Genomic DNA, 24,497 nt, shown 5'->3' with positions numbered 1-24,497 from the left:
TTCTATGTATACTTTAAATCATTTGCGGATAATTAGTGTATGCAGTTTTAACAATATTATTTAATATTATATCATTGCAAGCTGTCACATTGATACAAACTCACATTAACAGAAATCCACCAAAGCGTATCTTCCACTTCTTGTTGACATGCAGTTTATCGAAAATGAAAGTATGCTTTCAATTAATGTCCCCATGATTGCTAATAAGGTAGAAATCACTCATAGTTTACGAACATCATCTCCAATAGGTTGAAATATAAAGGTGTTAGCAGTTCCTCTGGTGAAGACATTTCGTAGATTATTGGCAAATTTCATTCATTAATAGATATAAGTACCATGATTGTTATCTGATAAATATACATGACACAATATCCATGCTTTACATAAAGGATAAAACTTTTGTGCTTATCTACAAAATGTATTATAAAGCATTGCTTTTGTGGGTTTTTCCATAGAAACGCTGATATTTTTATTTTTTGAGCATGCAAAACAAATAAAGCATACCCCAATGAGAATGCATTATCCAGAACGAAGCATGAAACAGTGGCCGACGTGACAGATAGCTATTGGCAGCTTGACAGAAAGGTGGATTGCAGAGGTTTGTTGATTGTTTAATATTGAACTAATTACTGATAAATATAAGGTAAAATTACTAACTTTTTGGCATAAAGTAAATTCCTAAATGAGATAGGTCTATTAGTAAACTACAAAATAAGTCAAAGGACATAAACCGGGTTTCAATCCTTCAGGTTATTATCAAGAACGTTTTTTTTTCAGAATTTGTTTTAAAGCTCTTTGAGGCTCGTTATGGACCCCCGGTCTCTATGCATTAAAGTAGTATTTAAAATCCTAATCCTTTAAATATTTGAAACCGATACATATAAGAGAATTATTATTATTTAATTCAGATATCTATCAAAGTCATAAATTCCTTTATATTTATGCAGTAAATTAGTTATTAAAACTTTTCAACTTTATATTTATTATTTTTATAGTGTACATGTACCTGGGTACGTTCTCTCTTGGAGAAAACGTACCCTAGGAATTGGGTACGTTTTCTCCTGGGTACGTTTTCTCTTGGGTACGTTTTCTCTTGATACCACAAATCCACCCCTGCTATATATTTAAGTTAATCACGTGACGATCACATTTAGGCCGACAAGACCAGGAAGAAAAATACCTTAATCGCCATCTTGGATTTTTGTAGAGATTTGTTTTTTTAACTAGTTAATTAATTACTATTTCATTTTTCAAAAAATTCAAAATGGAATAAATAATAAAATGCGTTAAAAAGGTCTTAATCAAGAAACTCGAACTATTGTATACATGTGCACTTTCAACATGGAAATTATATTGACATTAATTGAATAATTTACTGAAGTATGATAACCTATTAGTGATCGATTTTTTTTCTTTAGAATATCTCTTAAAATCCCATCAAAGTGTCTGACCATGGACCCTGAGTACAGCCTTCAGGATGTGTTACGGTGTCATCTCTGTGAGACCCCAGGCCCCGCTGTGTACTGTGCCATGTGTGACAAATATTTATGTAAAGCCTGTGAGAAGGACCATCTCTCTGATCAATCCAAAGAACACAAAGTGGTGCCATTTGAAAAGAGGAGATATACTCCAGAGTGTCAAAAATATACTTCAAAAATATGTGAACATTACTGTGAACAATGTGACATTCCTATTTGTGCAACATGTGCTTCCTCTGAAGAACACCATGGCCATAAATTTATTGATATAACTAAAACCATGGATAACAAGAAAGAAATCATTCAAAAAGATTTACAAGAACTAGAGAAATCCATTTATCCTAAATACCAAGAGATTGCATCCATTATCCCAGTCCAGAAATCTGCTCTGAATGAAAACTCCCAGAAATTAACAACAGAAATTGACAAACATGGAGATGACTTGCACAGAGAAATAAACACCATTATCAGAAACATGAAATCTAACGTGCAGGAAATGGACACCAAACACCTGGCTGTCTTAGACAAACAGGAAGATGAAATTAAACACACCATTTCTGAAATCACACAGACCATTGCTGAACTAAAGACGTTACTGGACTCCAATGATGTCAGCTGTGTCTCTGCCTACAAATCCAGGAATGATGAATTCAGAAGATTGCCTCCTAAACTCACAGTGTCCTTACCAAGTTTTACCCCTCAGAAGATCAACAAGGAACAGCTTTATCAACGGTTTGGTTCTCTGTCAGCGTCATTAATCAAAACAGAAGAACATGGCTTCACCATGGAATCTCCCGGTGCCGAGTCCTCTCCCCCGGACAGACCGCTCATTGATGTACCACGAATCATCACAGAGATAGACACCGAGTATGGGGGATTAAATTTATTACGCAGTGTGTCCTGTCTGAGTGATGAGGAGATGTGGACTCGTGGTCAGGACAACATCATGAGACTCTACAACCTCAGTGGGGAACTAGTGAAGTCAGTCCAAACCATGTCAGGGAACGTTCCACACGACATAGCAGTGACAAGGAGTGGGGATCTAGTTTATACTGATTACACAGATAGAACTGTGAACATAGTGAAGAATACACAGATACAGACAGTGATCAGACTACAGGGATGGAGACCTCGCAATGTCTGTAGTACCTCCTCTGGCGACCTCCTGGTTGTCATGGACAGTAATGATAATAAACCAACAAAAGTTGTGTGTTACTCTGGCTCCACAGAGAAACAAAGTATTCAGTACGACGACAAAGGACAACCTCTCTTTTCATGTGGTGAATTATATAACACTAAATACATCAGTGAGAACAGGAACCTAGATATCTGTGTGTCAGACCATGGAGTCAGTGCAGTGGTGGTGGTCAATCAGGCCGGGAAACTCCGGTTTACCTACACTGGTCGTCCCTCTACTACCAAGGGATCATTCTATCCACGCGGCATCACAACAGACAGCCAGGGTCGGATCCTGACAGCAGACTACTGCATCTACCGTATCCACATTCTGGATCAGGACGGACAGTTCCTCCGCTACATTGTCAACTGTCATTTACAGTATCCATGTGGTTTATGTGTGGACACCAGAGACAACCTCTTTGTAGCTGAGTACAGAACAGGTAAAGTGAAGAAAATACAATATAACATATAAACAAACTGTGTTTATAATTAACTATTTGTTTATTTATTTACATGTAACATTAGTGAAGAAATCCACATTACAAATGAAACAAACCATGATTTGTAATAATCAAACGGTTCATGATATTGAATTATTTTTAAATAAAGTTCTCAACTGACAACAGCTAAATATTACATGTAAATAAATTAAACTTGTTTGATACCATGTTTACATGACAACAAACTGTATAACATCTTGTATGTGAACAAACTACATATAACTGACTGTGTTTACATAATGTATGTCAACTGACTGATTGTTTTAAATGTAAACTAACTGTGTTTATATATTGGGTGTTTTTATATATTGGGTGTGTTTGTCAACAGACCAAGAGTTGTTATTTGAAACTTCAAACATTGCGTGCCATCAAACTGTGTGTGTAATATTATTATATCCAATATATGTTAAATCTAAATGCAATACAATGTATACTGTTTATGTGTGTAAATTAAATAAAAAATGTAAATAAACTGTATAATTATAAAGTGTGGTTGATTACATCAATAACATAGGCTCTTGACATTACAAACATTTTTTTCTCAGAGGTAGAAAGTTCTCTTAAAATTTACACTGCTATATAAAAGTACATCATCTCATAGTTAGGTAAATCAAGTACCACTGAGAAGAAATATTTGCATTATCAAGTGCTTAATCAGGCATCAATTAAACAATGAAATGCTTTCATGTGTCATGTTGATATGAAGACAGTGAGAATTGCAGAAAAAATATATAACTCTCAGTTGCCTTAACTGGTTTTGTAAAATTGATCATTATTGTCGATCAGCACATTTCACAGAAGTAAAAGCCAATTCTTCCATATATTAAGGTTACCATGGTTACTATAACTACTTGGAAGTCTGAGGTTAGCCCGAGTAAGTCCGTATCTATAACAGTTTGGATTATTTTGTAATTGATGGTAACTTAGCAACATAGATAGGACGGACTGACCTCAGACTTACAAATAGATGTTAAAATTGTATATGACCATATCTATGGAAAATTGATTGTAACTTCTATGCAATGTACTGATTGAGAAAAACCGATAACTTGCATACTTGCTTTTAATGAATAATTAAGATTTAGGGGAAAAATTAAGAGAGAGAGAGAGATGTAAATATAATTAACACAAGAGGCCCATGGGCCACATTGCTCACTTGAGAAAAAATAGCCATAACAAAATCAGCTTTGTTGAGTCATATGCAAAATATTTGGACAATTTAATAGAAGTGATCCAGTATAAAAATACCTTAAAATTTGACCCCCATTGTGGTCCCCACCCTACCAAAAGGTTCTTGATTTGAAGAACCTTGAATCTACTATATCTGAGGATGCTTCCACACAAGTTAAAGCTTTTCTGGCCAATTGGTTTCTGAGAAGATTTTCTAAGACTTTTTTCGATATAATCCTAAGTAATGTGACCCTACCCTAACCCGGGGGATCATGATTTGAAGAAACTTAAATCTACACTACGTGAGGATGCTTCCACAGAAGTTACAGCTATTCTAGCCAAAAGGTTTTTGAAAGGGAGATTTTTAAAAAATGTTTCTCTATATATTCCAGTGTCAAAATTAGACCCCATGTGGCCCTGTGAGAAGTTGCGAAGGCGAGGAAGGGATACTACTAATGCTCCTTCGCCATCGCAACTTCGCACTCTCGCCTTCGCATCTTCGCGCTTTCGCCTTCGCCTTTTTATAATTGTGGAGCTCACTATCGTTTAATGACAATTTTAGCTGAATAAAAGGACATCTGAGGCAGACGATGAATTTATTTTCAACAGCCTGCGCAGATCCATAACTTTTTCTACGGGGTGGGGGGGGGGGGGTCGATGGATAATTGTATTTGTCGGGGGGGGGGGGGAGGGTTCCGAGACATATTTTGGAGATTTTATTATATATATAATTAATAAAATTAAATTTTCCGGGGGGTTGGGGTTGGGGTTGGGATCCGGATCCTCTCTCCCTTTACTGAATGTGTGAAGTTATTAATATTGAATTTTCCAGGGGGCGGACCCCCTCTAGATCCATACATGAGCAAGGAGTGTCGCATAATGAAATTAGAATATTACTGTGATCCACGGACATTACATTTTATATGGAGTATATAATGATTAGGCATAGCCAACACTGGTATACATATATGTCACATATTAACATTAAAATATTTATAAACATTCATAATAAGCACAATGGCCTGACCGAGACTTTCTGAATGCTATCAAAAAAGGCGAAGGCGAAAGTGCGAAGGTGAAGGAGCGATAGTAGTATCGCTTCTTCGCACTTTCGCCATCGCATCTTCGCCGTTGTATCTTCGCACTTTCGCATCTTCGACCTAAAGGCGAAAGTGTGAAGGTCGAAGTGGCCCCATCGGAACACCATATAGACACGCTGATGGTGTGTATAGCGTGTCTAAAGTTGTCCACTTATGGTGAGTTCCTAATTGTGGCTGATATGTTTCTCAGACAATTATTGGTCTTCCAGTAATTGTAATGTGTAAGTCAAGGAAAATGATAAAACTTACAATGACAGAGTAACTATTTCTTCACAGGATTTGATCATGTGGCCAACGAAAAATTAATATCCCGGTGAACTTTTTAACATGCTGTTTATTTCTTACATAGTCTGTTGTCCTTTAAATACCATGGACAATTACAGCACTATTACTGTCTAGACCACTGTGATAGTGCAATGACATGAAAAAGAAAAGTAGACAGGCTAGGTCTGAATTGATGAGCCAGTGTTGAGAACCGCAATGTTTCATCTGTTTTACTCTAGGTCACAGGAATGACAAATCTGTATGACAACACGTACCACACCAAACTTTTGGTGCAAGTCATTAGAGTTATGACTTAACATGATCATTATTTGTAAATAATATGTTCTCTGGTTTTTTCTTGCTGAAGCTATTTTTTGTTCTGAAACTCCTGCCTTTGAAAAAGTGGCACCACCATTAATCTCTGTCCCAGCAACATTATAGGGTATATAAATTAATTAGTTGTAACAGATCTCTATCGACGCCCAGGCGTTTTGTGGACAAACATCATGGATGTTCAAAACATAAAGGGTCTAAACTGGGCGAAAAAATTGCCTGACTAGAAATTGTGTTACCTAACCAACACCAGAAATAATGATGTTCCAACGTATTATGATGGGCAAATCAAAACTAATAATGTTATCTCTTTGAATCAAAAATAAAAAATCTTAAAAATTAATATTTATGGGATACACATAATAAACTCTCTTGCTTGTTAAGATCCCAAATTCTGAAAACATATATAATAACTATACTTTAAAATATTAGCACAAATGTATGATTTATGCATGCTTCCCCTACAGAATTCAATTGCAGACTACATCTATCATACTTTTTTGGCCATTTTGCAGACAAAGAACAGTGATATCAATTGTTTTGCCTCCACATACTTGATTCCTCGCATATAATAATCCCATCTTGCACGATTTGTGCGAAAGATAGCAGAAGTGTTAAGATGTCCTTCTAAATACTTGAATCAGACATTATTGAATAAAATCGTCCGTGCAAATTTTCAAGAATGCATATTTTACGAATGGATTGGTTCGTAGCCACCAAATGTTTCGTGAGGTACAAAAAAATAATCTTTTTGAAAAAAAAACTAACGCAGGCATAAAATCATTCTACATCTTTAATATGGATCATCAGACTTTAATAAATATTGCACGCAGATTGCATAATTCTCAATAACAAGAAGAAACAACATGTATACTGATTCCAACGACCGCCTTGAACTGGAGCCAACTGGATCATGCCAACTGGCATCCAGATGGATTTCATAAATGTAACCTTAAGCTATTTGTATAAATTGGATTTCCTAGCACAGATTGACAGCATTTTATTGTACATGTAAAAAGCACATTATAATTTGTATCTAAGATATCTGTTTTGAATAAATTGGATTTCTTTTCATATAGAAATACTGTAACTTCTAGTCAAAAAGCACATTTTTTCTATGTATTATATGGATTTCATGTTGAATTAAAACTGTTCTTGTAAAATTGTAGATTTCATGTTGTAAACTAGTGAAAATTCTGCAGACAAAATAATAATCTCTACTATCACTCAATAGAACACAAAACTGAATGCATGAGCTCAACCAAAAACACAAATGTAGCACAGCAACAGCCTTAGGAGGATGATATAAATGAAACAAAAAAATGCTAGACATCTTTGGTCATAGTTAATGTAGAGAGAAATTCTGGATCAAAATTTTGCACGAAAATTGCCCTACATCGACTATCAGCTCTACTAACCAATGAGTTTGCTTTTATCCTAAAGGAATGCTATACATATATGAACTTCACAGCAATAAATAGAAAACAGCTACATAAAGTCTCTAGATAATTAATCCACATTGCTTCTTTAATTGCTACACATATTGATGACCTTTTTTTCAGAAAGCATGAATGACCCTTTTGTTTGATCGAAAAACACCACAGGAAGGCCTTACTAAAACAGCACATATGAGTTGACAAAATTTTGACATAAATCATGGATCAGCTATGATTGTTTCAATTGTTTGAATTGAAATTACATAATATAGCTCCTTGATTTCAAAAATCTGTCAAATACAACAGTTACTGGTTCTTACTCAGTAAAAAGACAAAGTTGAGATGTCCAAATCAGTTCCATCACAACTGACATTTGTGATCGCTTATAAAGAGATTTTGTACTTAAATCTTTGGAATGTTCTTTACCATAAAAAATAACTCGGAATGCATAACTATGTAATGTCATGTAGACAAAATATTATAGATATAATCTAAAACAGTCGGGAATACCTGATAAAAATAAAATATTCTGAAATAAGTTCACAGTTAAAACATAAACAACCTTGTACATAGAATCTCACAGATAAAAATAAACAAAATGTTTCAAAAAAATTGCATCATTCTGCATCTTGATATTTTGAATACATGTGTAAGAAAAAAACAACCAGTTTTTATCAATAACATCATTTACCAGTGATTAATTACTTAATAAAGAATTGGCAGTGATATGACAAAAGTATTCCATCAAAAGTGGAAATTATTACCAAAGCTTAGACAGAAATTTTCCACTTGCAATTCAACAAAGCTTCACCCAAAGGCATGATAGTTTTAGCTTAGTAATCTGTATAATGTAAAATATAACTTATTCTCCTTTACGGCTCCACAACACTTATATGATTTAAATACAGAATCTACTCTTCCAATTTTATAGCTTACTTCTACTCCCTTTCTTGTAAAAAAAAAATATGGCAACAAAAGAAAAAAATATTTTACACAATTAATTTTCAATCATGGGCTCATTGACCAAGCAGCAGTTACAATGCTACAATCTAAATACATATTTATATATACAATATATTATGCTTCAACATAAGAATATGTCATCATTTACTCTGATTTATTTTAAGCCTATATATTAGTATTGGTAATAAGAAGTATCCATTATTAATACCTTGTAACAAGAATTGGAGAGAAATGAAAATTTTACTGACAGAATCACAGTGACAAATTAAAAAATAATTACGCCTTCTTTATCTTGACTTGTACTCATAAAATATAAAAATTTTGCTCTTGCAAAGATGAAAACATTTTATTCTAAACATGAATTTGTCTATAAAGCAATTTGTTGCCCTTTGCAAAAAAAAGAATTTCAAAAATTTGGATAAACTTTAGCACAAAGTGAATCAGTCAGACAAATCGGAGCTTTTGAGAGCAACAATTAAGTCTTGTAAATTTTTCTAACGCACTCAGATACATGGAATTAAACTTCCTACACACTGTAAAGTCTGTATTGAACACATCTAGTCTAAACTTCTCACACAGTAAAGCTGAACTCCATACATATTTACTGAGAAGTGCGTCGACCTCAACAGAAAAAACAAAACTGACGTGTAAAACAGCAGATCACAGAACTATAACCCCGCCCCTCCCTCATAAAGCCCCAACCCCTTCATCTTATAACCTCAAGACCCACCATCATAGAACCCTACCCTTTCCTCATAAATCCGCACCCTTCCCTCTCGAAACTCCATCCCTCCATCATAAAAACCCCGCCTCTCCTTCAGTCAGACTCGTCACCACTGGCCTGGCTCCCAGTACCACTGCTGGCTCCCCCCATGGAGCTACCCCCACCTCCCAGGAATCTTGAAGTCTTGCTGCTGTTCTCTGACTGAGTTACAGATTGTGTGGCCTCCTCAACCTTAAATTCAAACAGAATATTATACTTATACAAGTACAACAAACATTTTACAGTACATTTAGGGACAAAATTTGATAAAATAAAATTGTGAAACAGTCTACTTCATTTTGAAATGTACGGTACATGCTTTATCTTTTAAATTCTTTCACTGAAAAATGCTTACACTTACAAAATTTCAATCAATCCTTTATTAAGTAAATCATTTGAATTCAGATTTGCATTGATATCAAGCAGAAACCACTCATGGTCTTTAGTTGTAAGCAAAGAAATATGTATAAGAATCAAATCATAATCACACATTGCATAGGATATTTTATTTGACAATTATTTTTACAGAGTATGGGCAGAAGCAATACCTGTAGTCTGCTACAGATGGTCTGGTAGGTTTTGGCATTGAGTGCATTCTCTGGGACACCTTGCAGCTCAAAGTCAGAGAAACATTTTTGAAACAAAATACACCACACTAGTTTATCGACCACTTAAAAGTCCGAATTACACAGTAATTACTTGACAGTTCACAAAGTTGAAGAAAGAAGGACGCCACACTACATAGAGTCATGAATTGTAGAATTGATGACAATACATTGATCCTGAAGACATGATTATAATTTCAATTCATTGAGAGTTGACAAAATATAGATCCCGTTTTCACATCAAGAGGGCTCAATGATCATGGCTATTTTTAGACTCTATTGATCTCCTTTAAAATAAGAGCTCTATTCAAAACTATAGGAAAATACCCTAATCTGTAAGGTAAAATATGGATTTCTTCTTTACTGAATCATAGTTTATAGCTTAACAATTCATGTCTTGAATTTTTAGGAAGACTTATGTTTAATTTGTTGACCATCCTGCCTCACATTGAGGTATGGAGGCCCGGGACTCACCCTGTTGATGGTCATGACACAGGTTAACTGGTAGGGGTGGAGACTCAGTTCCAGCCGGTCGGACAACCAATCGCAGATCATCTTCATCTGACCTGTGTACCATTGCTGTAATGGCCATGGCAGAAAACCATCAGTACTTCACATTTACCAATACACTTTAATTAAATCAGTTTCTTAAAATCTTATTTTATGATTTTTGTCCCTAAAGACTACTTTTGACTGTAAGGTAGATATAAATATATGGGTCAATTATTCTTTATACTACTTGGAGTTGAACCAAGCAAATATGATTTATGAACATTCACATGCATGTTAATTTAATTATTAAATTTCAACAAAATCATTTAACAAAAACCTCAAAAATCATTGCTAAAACACTGACATCTTAAACAACTGGGCTCCTTACCTCAAATATAGAGAGACTAAATAATTCGTCTGCAATTTTCTGCCTCAAAATGTCCAGATTTCCTCTCATGAAATCAACATAAGCTTTGCCCAGCTCATTCACTTGTTTCTATTCAATTAAATGTAGTTGAAATTAGTACATTGATATTTAGCATTTATTGAAAATTTTTAATGTAATTATTTGAGATATTTCAAATATGTAATGAGAGAGTACATACTGTTAGTGATAATATTGAAGAAAAGAATGATCCCTCATCATATCTGGCAAGTTTGCTCAGCACTGACTCCAGTACTGATAACTACGGAAGCCCATTTAGGAGCTTTCAAAAATATTTTTGAATTTGAGATAACGAATTCTTAAATTTGTTTAAACGAATTTAAATCTTTATAACGAATTGTTGAATCTGTTATAACGAATCAAATTTGCTATAACAAATTTTAGGAATTCGTTATAACGAATTTAATCTGTTATAACAAATTCGCTGAATTCGTTATTTCAAATTTTGAAATCTGTTTTAACAAATTAAATTTGAAATAACGAATTCTTGAATTCGTTATTTTAAAGTTTTAATTAGTAATTTCGGTTTTACAAAATCGGTTATAACATATTTTCATTCAATTAGTGGTAACAAATTTCATGTTTTGGGGAACAGATTAAACGGGGCGGACTTCATTTGTTCCATAGCGGCGTACGACGAAATGCGCCGATCAATTGATCGGCGTTAAACGGAGAAATGGTAAATGAAGTAAACTGGCGTAAAAACGAAAGTGGAGGAACATATTGTCACGGCTGTTGCTGTAACCATGGTAACAGATGTAACACCAAAAGACACCTTACTTTTTCGGCTTTGCTAGAATTCCTACATAGATAGAAACAAAATATTTAAGAACTGCTATATATGTAGCAACGCATTTTCACCAAAATTACCATGAAGGATATACAGATTTGTTTCGACGGGTTTCTGCGCAAAATCCCAAAAATTGTTTAGTCAATGTTCTTAATCAATGATCATGCTAATTTATTAAATGGCACTTGCAGCCCAGCCAATGTCAAACTTATGCATTAGAATTTATTTACCAGAATTTAATGCTAAACCGCACCGAAATCGATGCAAAAAATAATGAAGTAACGCCTCTTCAAAGTTCCTATTTTTACCTGCTTTTAGAAATGTTCTCAAGAGAAAATGAAATTAGGCGATAACGAGGCTTCAGTGACGTCACGAGGTCAACACGAGGGAAATTACCTTACAAAGCTTTACAAAATACAAAATAAATTCGATTTAACAGCAAAAATGATTGATATAGGTCTGATGTTTTGACGTATCTAGTTATTTTAAGTATCGTAGATTTAGAAAGTTGTATCCGTAATTATTTTGTTACAGATTTCTTTTTACGATTTTAAAATTTGCTATTCTAATCGCCATTTACCGATGAATACGATATCTTTAAACGTTTGCATGGGCAGATTTATGTTCATTATTCATATTTATTTTGGTCGGTGCGTGTTCAAATCAAATAAAGCTTGAAAGGCTTTATGATAGATTTGATATGCACGCTCCGACCGAAATTATCACCGAATTATATTCAAAGAATGATGCCTTTTTGCTTATATTTATATTATTTCCAATTTCTACACTTCAAAAAAAACATTTTAAAACCACTGGGTTTTTTTCATGCATAGCACATGTTATGTATTATTACAGCAAACACCGTTTCTCGGTTATGCTGTAGGACACGCCCATTTTGTTTCGCTCATTTTTTTAAAATTATTGGGCTATAGGTTTCAAAATTGATTTGTAATTTTATCACAGTAAATGACATTTGAAAAATATAAATATGATATTTTATATGACAAAGCCAGGCATTATAACCAGGATGTGCGCATGCGTGAACCAACTTTCCATCGGGATTGGTAAACGTTTGGGAGGAAATTCGCTAGCTTCTTAGAGAAACTTCGAACTGATGATAGGTGCTAAACAAAAACAAAAACAAAAAAACCACACAAACAAAAAACCGCGACTTTTATATCATATAGTCATTAGAAATTAAAGGAATGCTATGTACCTTTGGTTAACACTTAAACAAGAGGCCCATGTGGCTACATCGTTCACCTGAGCAACAATAACTTTATATGGGCGTTCAAAGGATATTATACCATATGGCCCCTCGGTAGAAGTACAAAAAATAAATATTGTAAAGTATTTGAATTTTTGTTACTTATTTTTCCATGCACTTAATCAGCAAACATAAGGCTTAACATTTACTTCCCGAAGAATGACAAAATTGTATAACTTCCTTTGGCTAAACATTTACTTCCCGAAAAAGGACATATTTGTATAGCTTCCTTTGGCTTAACAAGCTCTTCCCGAATGATGACAAGACCAATGAGTAACGGTTCCCCTTGGATAACATTATCAGTTGCCTGAAGAATGACAGGGCCGCTATGTTATACGTCCTGTAGGGAAATATTCTCAGTGACGGTATTTGACTACATTCTTTTCAAGTGTCATCAATAAGAATGCTTCCTTTTTTGCTGAAATATCTCTGATTTGGATGTGTCAGTTACATGTAGAATATAATCAGGATAATACAGGCATGGATATTTGTAATATCAGCAAGTGTTATGAGGTATACAGGTAGACATTTATATGGCTTGACCGGCCTTTCCTCTCGACAGCAGTGTGAACAAAAATGACAAGAGTGTAACACTACCCTGAATATTATGAAAGATGAATTTGGCAAATATAAAAAAAAAAACTATGACCCTTTCTTTTTTTATTTCGCATGGACAATTTTATGGTCAGGATGAACCCATACCAGAACTCCCAAACATTAAGGAATTAAGAATTTGGGGTTAAATGCTCAATTTCCGTTAAAGAAAAACTTACATTAAAGATACATTTTTTTATTTGTATTGAATAGAAGATATGATTATAATTGTTTATAGGTTTGTTTATATTTGCCAAATAGTTATTATTACACAATGTCCAAAACCGTGTTGATATGTTGTACTGACTTGGCTATTGTCTCTGATTTTGTTAACCGAACCCAATGACAAAAATGATTCGCTATCAACCATTATCTTCACAAAACATGAAATAAAATAAACTTTAGGAATTAAGATTTTACTAGGAGTACTTTATTTCGTTGTTATTGAACTTTCACAAATATATTCCTTTATCACTAGAGGTAAAAAACAAGGACAATCTAATCACTGTGCTTAACAGATAACTAACTAGTAAAAGGCAGTAAACGTACATGAATAAACATGCACTGACTTTGAAAAAAAAGACGGAAATGATCGTTGTTAATCAAAGCTTGCATAGTGTGGTCAACTGCGATTGATAATATACAAGTCAAGAAATCTAAAATATATATCTAGGTTAGTTGAACCTAGCAGATATAGGTTAATATTTAAATCTCGTGGATACAGCTGAACACCGTAGTAAAAATAAATAATATTGCCAAAAAATGAAGACAAATACAAACTTCAAAGGCAAACTGCATAAGCAGACATTTTATGGCACTTAACAAATATCAGAATTGGAGTTTTCAAATTACCGATAATCATTAAGTCAAGGTCATACTGACCTTGAAAAAAATGAGCGAAACAAAATGGGCGTGTCCTACAGCATAACCGAGAAACGGTATTTGCTGCAATAATACATAACATGTGCTATGCATGAAAAAAACCTAGTGGTTTTAAAATGTTTTTTTGAAGCGTAGAAATTGGAAATAATATAAATATAAGCAAAAAGGCATCATTCTTTGAATATTATTAGGTGATAATTTCGGTCGGAGCGTGTATATCAAATCTATCATAAAGCCTTTCAAGCTTTATTTGATTTGAACACGCACCGACCAAAATAAATATGAATAATGAACATAAATCTGCCCATGCAAACGTTTAAAGATATCGTATTCATCGGTAAAAGGCGATTAGAATAGCAAATTTCAAAATCGTTTAAAAAGAAACAAAATAATTACGAATACAACTTTCTAAATCTACGATACTTAAAATAACTAGATACGTCAAAACATCAGACCTATATCAATCATTTTTGCTGTAAAATCGAATTTATTTTGTATTTTGTATAGCTTTGTAAGGTAATGTCCCTCGTGTTGACCTCGTGACGTCACTGAAGCCTCGTTGTCGCTTAATTTAATTTTCTCTTGATAACATTTCTAAAAGCAGGTAAAAATAGGAACTTTGAAGAGGCGTAACTTCATTATTTTTGCATCGATTTCGGTGCGGTTTAGCATTAAATTCTGGTAAATAAATTCTATGACATAAGTTTGTCATTGGCTGGGCTGCAAGTGCCATTTAATAAATCAGCATGATCATTAATTAAGAACATTGACTAAACAATTTTTGGGATTTTGCGCAGAAACCCGTCGAAACAAATCTGTATATCCTTCATGGTATTTTTGGTGAAAATGCGTTGCTACATATATAGCAGTTCTTAAATATTTTGTTTCTATCTATGTAGGAATTCTAGCAAAGCCGATAAAATAAGGTGTCTTTTGGAATTGTTACATCTATTACAACAGTTACAGCAACAGCTCTGACAATATGTTCCTCCACTTTCGTTTTTACTCCAGTTTACTTCATTTACCATTTCGCCGTTCAACGCCGATCAATTGATCGGCAAATTTCGTCGTACGCCGATATGGAACAAATGAAGTCCGCCCCGTTTAATCTGTTCCCCAAAACATGAAATTTGTTACCACAAATTGGATGAAATAGGTTATAACCGATTTTAAAAAACCGAAATTACGAATTAAAATTTTGAAATAACGAATTCAAGAACTCCTTATTTCAAATTTAATTTGTTAAAACAGATTTCAAAATTTGAAATAACGAATTCAGCGAATTTGTTATAACAGATTAAATTCGTTAAAACAAATTCCTAAAATTTGTTATAATAAATTTAATTCGTTATAACGGATTCAACAATTCGTTATAACGATTTAAATTCGTTTTAACAAAATCAAGAATTCGTTATATCAAATTGAAAACCAAAAACCTAGTACATATGTATTGAGATAAAATAATTGTTACAATCACCATTTTAGTTGCTTACGGAAGATAGAATTATGAAACTGTTAATGGAAATATGCATAATCTATTAATGCAAATACCATAAATAATTTATGAATGCTTCAGAAGAAGCAAGCATTACAGCAAACACAATTTTTAGTAAAATACATAAAGAACATGAAAAATCACACTGATCATAAGAAGGGATGAGACATTTTGAGAAATACTAGGGATGTTCGAATGTTAATAGCTGATGTGATCAGAGACACCAGGAATGTTAATGAAAGAACACATGGGGAGAAAAAAAGAACAGAGCAGAGGGAGAAAATGAATTAGCATAATACCACAACACTGAATTTTCTATAAGTGTCTGAAAAGAAACAAAATCCAAAAAAATAAAAACAAACATGTCTACTGCTACTTAAAAAAAATGTGTAATAAATTATATAATAAACAACAAGTAGATACAATTTTATTGATGAGGTCACAAATCAAAACACTACAAAATAATAATCAATTTGAAAGAAAGTTATATATATCTGAAAACAGTGAGTTTGTATTTACTGTCTTGAAATATAGAGATTTGATGGTCTGATATTACAGGGACTTTAAATTTCATGAATTAAAGTTAAAACCCAGCAAAAGTCTTTGTATTTTACATACCATATTTTCTCCACTGTTAAGTGCACACAAATGCAAGGCCTAAAGTAAAACAAACGCAAACTTAAGGATAATAACTTGATTTTAAATTCATAAAAATTCTGACATTGACAAGTCATTTTTTTACAAGATTTCAAATTGTAATCAAAGTAGAGAGGTACTGATGGGAATTGAATTTAATCTACAGTATATGAAGCATTTTAAGTGAACTTAAAATTCCTAACTGCCAATAGCAATGTTCAGCATAAAAATTCTACTAGAGAACTCGGTCTGCAAGCTTTACAAATCTCCACAATCCACCTTGGCAATGTAATGCTTTAGTCAAGCTAGCTATCTATAGCTAACTAGTAAATACAATGTTCATCGCAAAAATCCTACCAGAGAGCTCGTTCTGCAAGCTTGAAAAAGTAGAAAGCTAATCACATGATTTTATATAGGGCAAATGGGCGGTTTTAATACAGATTTCAAAATTTCAAATTTGGAACTTGTAATGTTTTGTCTTGTAGAATGTAACGTGGTAAATTCTCAATTGGAAGTTTTGTAACAATTTGAATCGCATTTATAATATTTTTGGCGAACATTTTTTCGTAAAGTATCGTTTAGGTCCTTGTCCAAATGTTAATTAAATTAAGTTTAAGTAGATCAACTTGTTACAAGATTACATGTTCAAGAACTGGTGCACTCGACGCCACCAAAGAGTGAAAATATTGACGTTAAATTGTTTCTTTGTCCATATATGCTCACAGTATATCATTGTTTTATCTACCATAAATTAAGTTCTATCTTGCATGGGTTGTGCGCAAAACGATGCGATGCCAGAAGTGCTGATTATTTTCTCCTTCTACAAAGCTGAGTACGTCAATTTCAAAGAATCCAATAAAAAACTATAAAAATCAATATTAATGAATAAAATTGTCCGTATTAAATCTTTAAACCTCCATATTTTACAAATAAAATAATTCCTAGCCACCAATGATTCGTAAGTTAACACACCATGTACAAACACACATACAGTGAAAATAGGTCATCAAGTATTCAAATACTCATGATTACTTAAATAAAACCAATTTTGGTAACCAAAAGTAATGCGTGAAAAACAATCATAATTAAGAAACCACCTCTTGATAACCAAAAGTAATGCATGGAAATAATGATAATTGAGAAACCACCTCTAGCAACATGGGAGTTTAGGTATGTTTAAATTTGCTGAAGCTCAAACACTTCAGTAATATTCGGGTTGGATAGGCGCCACCTATCATTTTCTGTGTCATTTATGAAGACGTTTAAATCTTATTGCATTTTTTCGGCCAAAATCGTTATCTTAGAATAGAAAATCGAAATTCTTAATGAAAACTATACCAAAATATGAATTATGGAGTATTTGATCGAAAACCCCAAGTTGCGTATGGGGCTGAAAAACTTGTGGCGAAGGAGAAGGGAAAACTCTTTTCAATATATTAAATGTTAAACAAAACCCCAGGTTTCAATCACTTAGATTTTTTTTAAATATTTATCATTAATCATTGCTCTTCCTAATGTAAAAAATATCATTTATCGAAACGCTTTGCTAAAATCTTTTTGATCTTTTAATCAGTATTTTGACATTACGGCAATGTGTACAAACACTGTGCGTAACGGTTAATTGATCTCTATTCAAAATCACTGCGAATACCGCGAACAAGAATAAACCTGGTTTAAACGTTTTTGATTTAAAGGTCCTCCAGTTCTGCATACAAGCCCACTCGTCTAAATTATCTAAAGATATGTATTTTTAGTAGGTGTTCGACTTGAAAATTACCCCCCAAAAATTCATTTTTGGGAAAAAAAACATTTATACAACACAGAGACAACATATATACTTAAAAAGAAGATTAAAGAAACGAATTAACGCATTTTATTTCCTTTAATTGTACTTCAACTTGTCATATCCCCATTTCTATGTATACTTAAAATTATTTGCGGATAATTAGTGTATGCAGTTTTCACGTAATTATTTAATATTATATCATTGCAAGATGTCACATTGATACAAACTCACATTAACAGAAATCCACATGTGTTTAACTTTTTGTTGGCATGCAGTTTACCGAAAATGAAAGAAGGCTTTCAATTAATTTCCCCATTATTGTTAATACGGTAGAAACCACTCATAGTTTACGAACATTATCTCCAATATGTTGAAATATAAGGTGTTACCAGTTCCTCTGGTGAAGGCATTTCGTAGATTATTGGCAAATTTCATTCATTCATAGATATAAGTACCATTCTGTTATCTCATAAATATTCATGACACAATATCCTTGATTTACATTAAGGATAAATTAATTTTGATTATCTACAAAATGTATTATAAAGCATTGCTTTTGTGGTTTTTTTCCTTTAAACGCTGATATTTTTATTTTTTGAGCATACAATACATAAATAGATAATAAATCCCGCCCCCATGAGAATGCATTATCCAGAACGAAGCATGAAACAGTGGCCGGCGTGGCAGATAGCTATTGGCAGCTTGACAGAAAGGTGGATTGCAGAGGTTTGTTGATTGTTTAATACTGAACTAGATTCTGATAAATATAAGGTAAAATTACCAACTTTTTGGCATAAATTATATTCCTAAATGAGATAGGTCTATTAGTAAACTACATATTAAGTCAAACGAAATAAATCGGGTTTCTATCCTTAAGGTCATTATCAAGAACGTGATTGTTTTTTCAGAATTTGTTTTAAAGCTCATTGAGACTCGTTATGGACCCCTGGAGTTGGTGCCAAGACGTGTTACGATGTCATCTCTGTGAGACCCCGGGGACCCCTATGTACTGTGACATTTGTCACATACATCTGTGTAAAGCCTGTGTGGGGGAACATCTTTCTGATCAATCCACAGAACACAAAGTGGTGCCATTTGAAAATAGGGGATCTTTTCCTATATGCCGAGAACATTCCAATAAACAATCTGAACTTCACTGTGAACAATGTGACGTTCCTATTTGTGTACAGTGTGTTTCCTCTGAAAAGCATCAAGGTCATAAATTTGTCGACATAAAGGAAAATCTTGAAAGCAAAAAAAAAGTCCTCGAGAGAGATCTACAAGAATTAGAGAAATCCATTTATCCTAAGTACCAAGAGATTGTATCTAACATCCCAATTCAAAGAGCCGATTTCGAGAAAAACTCCCAAAAATTGACAACAGCTTTTAACAAACATAGAGAAGACATGCATAAAGAAATAGACGCTTTTATCGAGAAACTGGAATCAGATCTCAGTGCAATGAACTCCGAATACCTGGATGTACTAAATAATCAAGAAGATGAAATCAAGCGTAACATTTCTAAAATAGCACAGATCATTGCTGATATAAAGAAATCACTAAATTCCAATAATGCTAGCCTTGTCTTCCCTTACAAATCCAGGAATGCTGAATTCAGAAGATTGCCCCCTAAACTATTAGTTTCTTTACCAAGCTTTAACCCTCAGAAAATCAACAGTGAAAAGATTTCTCAGCTGTTTGGTTCTTTGTCGGCGTTATCTATTGACACAGAACAGTATTCCACATTGGATTCTCCTGGTGCAGCGTTCTCGGCGTTATCTATCGACACAGAACATTATATCACATTGGATTTTCCTGGTGCAGAGTTCTCGGCGTTATCTATCGACACAGAACAGTATTCCACATTGGATCCTCCTACTGCAGAGTTCTCCCCTCCGGACAACCTGCTCATTGATGAACCACGGGTTATCACTAAAATAAAGACAAAGCATGGATTTTTTAATGAATTACACGGTATATCCTGTCTGAACGATGAAAAAATATGGGTATGTGGTGGTTGCAAAAAAATGAGACTCTACAATCTCCGGGGACAACAATTGAAGACAATCGAAACCAAGTCAGGAAAAAAACCAAAAGACATAGCAGTGACAAGGAGTGGGGATCTGATTTATACTGATGAAAAAGAGAGAACCGTGAATATAGTGAAAAATACACATATAGAATCAGTGGTCAGACTACATGGCTGGAGACCTTGCTATGTCTGTATTACCCTCTCTGGTGAACTCCTGCTAGTCATGAACAGTGATGATAATAAAGAAACAAAAGTTGTGTGTTACTCTGGCTCCACAGAGAAACAAAGTATTCAGTTTAATGACAAAGGACAACCTCTCTATTCATCTGGTGGATATAGCAATAGTAAATACATCTGTGAGAACAGGAACCAAGATATCTGTGTGTCAGACAATGGAGCCGGTGCAGTAGTGGTGGTCAATCAGGCCGGGAAACTCCGGTTTATCTACACTGGTCCTCCTTCTACCAAGGGATCATTTAGTCCATATGGCATCGCAACAGACAGCCAGGGTCGGATCTTGACGTCAGACTGGTACAAAAAACGTATCCACATCCTTGACCAGGACGGACAGTTCCTCAGCTACATTGACAACTGTCATTTATGCGCTCCATGGGGTTTATGTGTGGACTCCAGAGACAACCTCTTTGTAGGCGAACTGGTTACAAGTGAAGTAATACAAATCCAATATAACACGTAAAAACATGTTGAATTTATACAACTACATGTACACTGTCAACAGTTTAAAGGTTTTAATTAGAGACAATGTGTACATAGTAATTGAGAATTAACCAATTACGTTAGGGGGTCAATATGAATCATAAATTTTATCAAACTGATTTTGTTTATGTATATATTTTATGCCGCCAAAATATGAAGGCAAACTGACTCTTTTATTTTAATGAATTTAAATCAGTTCTTGAATTATGTGGGAGTAAGTCATGTGATCAGGTCTAATATAGTCCAAAGGGCTTCATGGAACATTTGATCAGATGCATATGTAAATATATAGAATAAGATGTGTATATTTACAAAATATATCTGATTGTTGTGTAACTATTTTCTTACGGTTTTACTAAAGGTAACTCCGTACCTATAAAATTATGGGTTCAAAGTTAAAAAACTTAACTTTTTTTAACTTATTGGACTTGAATTTCATCAAAAAATAAATGAAATATATATGTATCCATACTATTTAAGATGTAAGGTAATAAAAACCAAAGGCTAAAATTATCATCTGAAAATCACACTTTTTCTTGTTTAAAAATTAATTAAAAGTGGATGGATACTTGTTTATATATTTAAATTTTATTGCTTACTATGCCAGAAAACTAAAATTAATATAAAAAAAAAAAAAAAAAAAATTGTTTACATTAGAAAAATTATAGCATTTAGATATATCACTTAGAGAAAAATAGAAAAGAGTTATTTCCCTTTGTCATTATTGAATTATGTTGAATATAGGGATGAAAAACGCTTATAAAATATCTCCAAGTAAACACTGATTTGAGTTTTTGATGTGCACCTATAATAACTTAGAAATTACAAATCTACTTGCAAGAATTTTATTGAATTCATGGTTTATGTAAAATGTATGACGGCACAGGAGGGTGGATTTACTTATAACAGTGTATGTCGTTTGATAATCATATTTTTATTCAGTGCACACAGTGTATTATCTCGTGCTGCATAGCAATTCAAAACATATATCACAGACAACGAACTTAGAAAATATTAGTTTATATATAATTTAATGTAAACATTACATATTGATTAACTGTTTTACATTTTTATATGAAATCGCGTATTTATCAAATATTCACGTAATATTCTTATTCTTGATCAATACTTTATTGTATAATAACTTGAATCTGATCAGTCAAGAAACATTATAATAAAAAATCATTTTTCCAGGAGTGTTGAATATGCTGATTTATTATACTTTCATGCAAATACTGAAATCTGGTCGGTTAAGACGCAGTTTATAATCTATTGTTCTATTAAGCCCCTTTCAAATTTGGCGCACGAGCACTTTGCAACACTTTGCGATCGAAATGTTTTGGCTTCGCAAGAGCTATCGAAAATTACGTTGCACAAGCGTATTCGCATGCAACCGAATGAGATCTAAATTATTGCAAAGCAACGCACGAACATTTGCACGAACATTGTACAACGTTTTGTGTACTTGCAAGTGTAATGCATTATTTTTGAAGATCGTATGATAAATATCAGCTGTTTATGCGTGTGTTGTACGACCATGAGACTGTTACATAATGTAATCGCATGTAATCTTGCCACGTTTAACTATCATTGCAAGATTGATTGGTTTCAGTTTCCATGTTTGCCACCATTATATACTGGATATCAGGTTCAGTTTTGCCCCGTGATCTTTTTGCTTCTACTTACGGTTTTGCTTCGTCTTGTATTCGCTCCAGCAATACTGTGGTAAAAAAGAGATGATGTGAGACATTGTAATTCGCCTATTCTTAATCCGCTAACTGACAAAAAGAGTGAAATGAGCGAAAATAAAACGGGAGCGAATACTCCTTATAAAGTATATACTGTATAAGCAAATCTGATTCAGGTCACATTGATTTTGGCTGTTATTAATTTTGGTGGTATCTTCTCTTACATTCAGCTATGTCTACTGAAGAGCACGGGAAACGAGGGTATATATACCCCTCTGACTCGTACGATGAAACGCATGATCGGTCGAGCGCCACGCTTGTCCAATCGCATTGGCGCACGTTCAATCGTCCGATCAGCTGGTATTTCGTGCGATCTTATCGTATTATATTACATCACTCGCTTTCATTGTACAACAGTTGCATATAGACGCAAGATATATCGCAGGTCTCAACTTCCGTTTAGATCGCACAACGGTCGCTCTTATTTCTGCGGTTTTTGTACGAGTACTTTTTTATAAACGATTATTTTGGCAACAGTTTACGAGCTATATCCGAATTTTTTTTTTTTGGTCGCACGAAAATTTTGTCGCTTCTGCTCGTGCGACAATTGTAAAAGGGGCTTTACCCTCAGCGTTAACAGCACACTTGGCATTAGGTAACTCAACGAATTGTTACATGCGCGTAAATCATGCGCTTACAGTTCGCCGTAGAATTCAAGCCATTCCTAAAGTCCCTGTCTGTTGTAATGTTGATTGGTCTAAAACATTCCATGATACTAGAGGGAAGACCATTGTAGGTAAACCGGTGTTCCCCATCCTTATTGACAACCACCACAGCATTGGCTCCAAAATCTGAAACACAGATATCTAGATTCCTGTTCTCACTGATGTATTTAGTTCCATCATATGAGAAGAGAGGTTGTCCTTTGTCGTCGTACTGAATACTTTGTTTTTCTGTGAAAGCAGAATAATGTACAATTTTTGTTTGCTTATCATCACTTTCAATAATGACCAGGAGATCTCCAGAGAAGGTACTACAGACACCGAGAGGTTTCCATCCATGTAAGCTGATAACTGTCTGTATCTGTGAGTTGTTTTTAATTAAAACGTTAATAGTTTCCTCCTTGTCATCAGTATAAACTAGTTCATTATTTCTTATCACTGCTATGTCCTCTGGCATGTTTCCAGCCTTGGTTTTGGTTGTCTTTAATAGTTCACACCGGATGTTGTAGAGTCTCATGATTTTGTCACTACCACAAATCCAGAAAACCTTATCGCCCACCAAGGATATACATCGTAACTGACTGAAAAACCCATACACTGTCTTTATTTCTGTGAGAATTTTTGGTTCATCAGTGAGCGGTTTATCCAAGAGGTCGGGCTCTGCACCTTGAGAATCCATTGTGGAATCTTCTTCTGTTTCGATAAATAAAAACAAATCAGGTCATTAATTATCAATCACATTCAAAATAAAATTAGATGTACGTTGACTAAATCATGTACTTAATGATGATCTTTAACGATCTAAACCCGCTTTAGACCTTATGATCATAATCACTTTCCTGCGTTTTCATCTTATTCCCTAATCATCTTTACAACTGAATCATTAATAATATATCAAAATATGACAATAGTGTTTTTCATCCGATACAAGTGCGACAGTAAGCAAAGCCTAGTAAAACAGCCATATCCGATTCTGAACAGAGTTCAAAGTGGTTAAACCTGTTATAAAATTATCACTGCTAAAAATATTTAGAGAAACATTCGAACTACGCCCTCTTAACCAGTATTGGATGATGTACACGTAAAAAAGATATATACCATGATAGTTGCGGGAGCCTTGTATGAAACCTTGTTCCGAGGTTTCAATTTTACCCCTTAAT

At 33.9% G+C, this 24,497-nt stretch overlaps 4 protein-coding genes across 5 annotated transcripts; 2 read left to right on the top strand and 2 right to left on the bottom strand.

The window, feature by feature from the left end:
• Positions 1 to 563: 563 nt before the first annotated feature.
• Positions 564 to 3,579, top strand: LOC128157679 (uncharacterized). Of its 2 annotated transcripts, none has more exons than XM_052820275.1 (2): positions 564 to 598; positions 1,419 to 3,579. In XM_052820275.1, exon 2 carries the CDS (start codon positions 1,453 to 1,455, stop codon positions 3,127 to 3,129), a length of 1,677 nt encoding a protein of 558 aa, XP_052676235.1. In that variant the 5' UTR covers positions 564 to 598; positions 1,419 to 1,452; the 3' UTR covers positions 3,130 to 3,579. The 2 variants fall into 2 exon arrangements, with proteins under 2 accessions (XP_052676235.1, XP_052676236.1); XM_052820276.1 differs by lacking the exon at positions 564 to 598 and adding an exon at positions 1,172 to 1,203.
• Positions 3,580 to 9,116: 5,537 nt separating this feature from the next.
• Positions 9,117 to 10,964, bottom strand: LOC128157690 (calcium-dependent secretion activator 2-like). The gene is made up of 5 exons (XM_052820283.1): positions 10,889 to 10,964; positions 10,672 to 10,779; positions 10,266 to 10,370; positions 9,735 to 9,821; positions 9,117 to 9,378 (listed from the first exon to the last, which is right to left on the bottom strand). The coding sequence occupies exons 2-5, from the start codon at positions 10,738 to 10,740 to the stop codon at positions 9,241 to 9,243; spliced, it is 399 nt and encodes a 132-aa protein (XP_052676243.1). The 5' UTR covers positions 10,741 to 10,779; positions 10,889 to 10,964; the 3' UTR covers positions 9,117 to 9,240.
• Positions 10,965 to 18,798: 7,834 nt separating this feature from the next.
• On the top strand, positions 18,799 to 21,448 carry LOC128157676 (E3 ubiquitin-protein ligase TRIM71-like). The gene is made up of 2 exons (XM_052820273.1): positions 18,799 to 18,904; positions 19,087 to 21,448. The coding sequence occupies exon 2, from the start codon at positions 19,117 to 19,119 to the stop codon at positions 20,905 to 20,907; it is 1,791 nt and encodes a 596-aa protein (XP_052676233.1). The 5' UTR covers positions 18,799 to 18,904; positions 19,087 to 19,116; the 3' UTR covers positions 20,908 to 21,448.
• Positions 21,449 to 23,275: 1,827 nt separating this feature from the next.
• Positions 23,276 to 24,016, bottom strand: LOC128161080 (uncharacterized). Its single transcript, XM_052824326.1, has one exon. The coding sequence runs from the start codon at positions 24,014 to 24,016 to the stop codon at positions 23,276 to 23,278; it is 741 nt and encodes a 246-aa protein (XP_052680286.1).
• Positions 24,017 to 24,497: the final 481 nt, after the last annotated feature.

Source organism: Crassostrea angulata, chromosome 8 (assembly GCF_025612915.1).
Source record: "Crassostrea angulata isolate pt1a10 chromosome 8, ASM2561291v2, whole genome shotgun sequence".
NCBI classification, from domain to species: Eukaryota; Metazoa; Mollusca; class Bivalvia; order Ostreida; family Ostreidae; genus Magallana; species Magallana angulata.
Note: the sequence above shows the minus strand (reverse complement) of the source record. Positions and strands in the feature narration are given on the sequence as shown.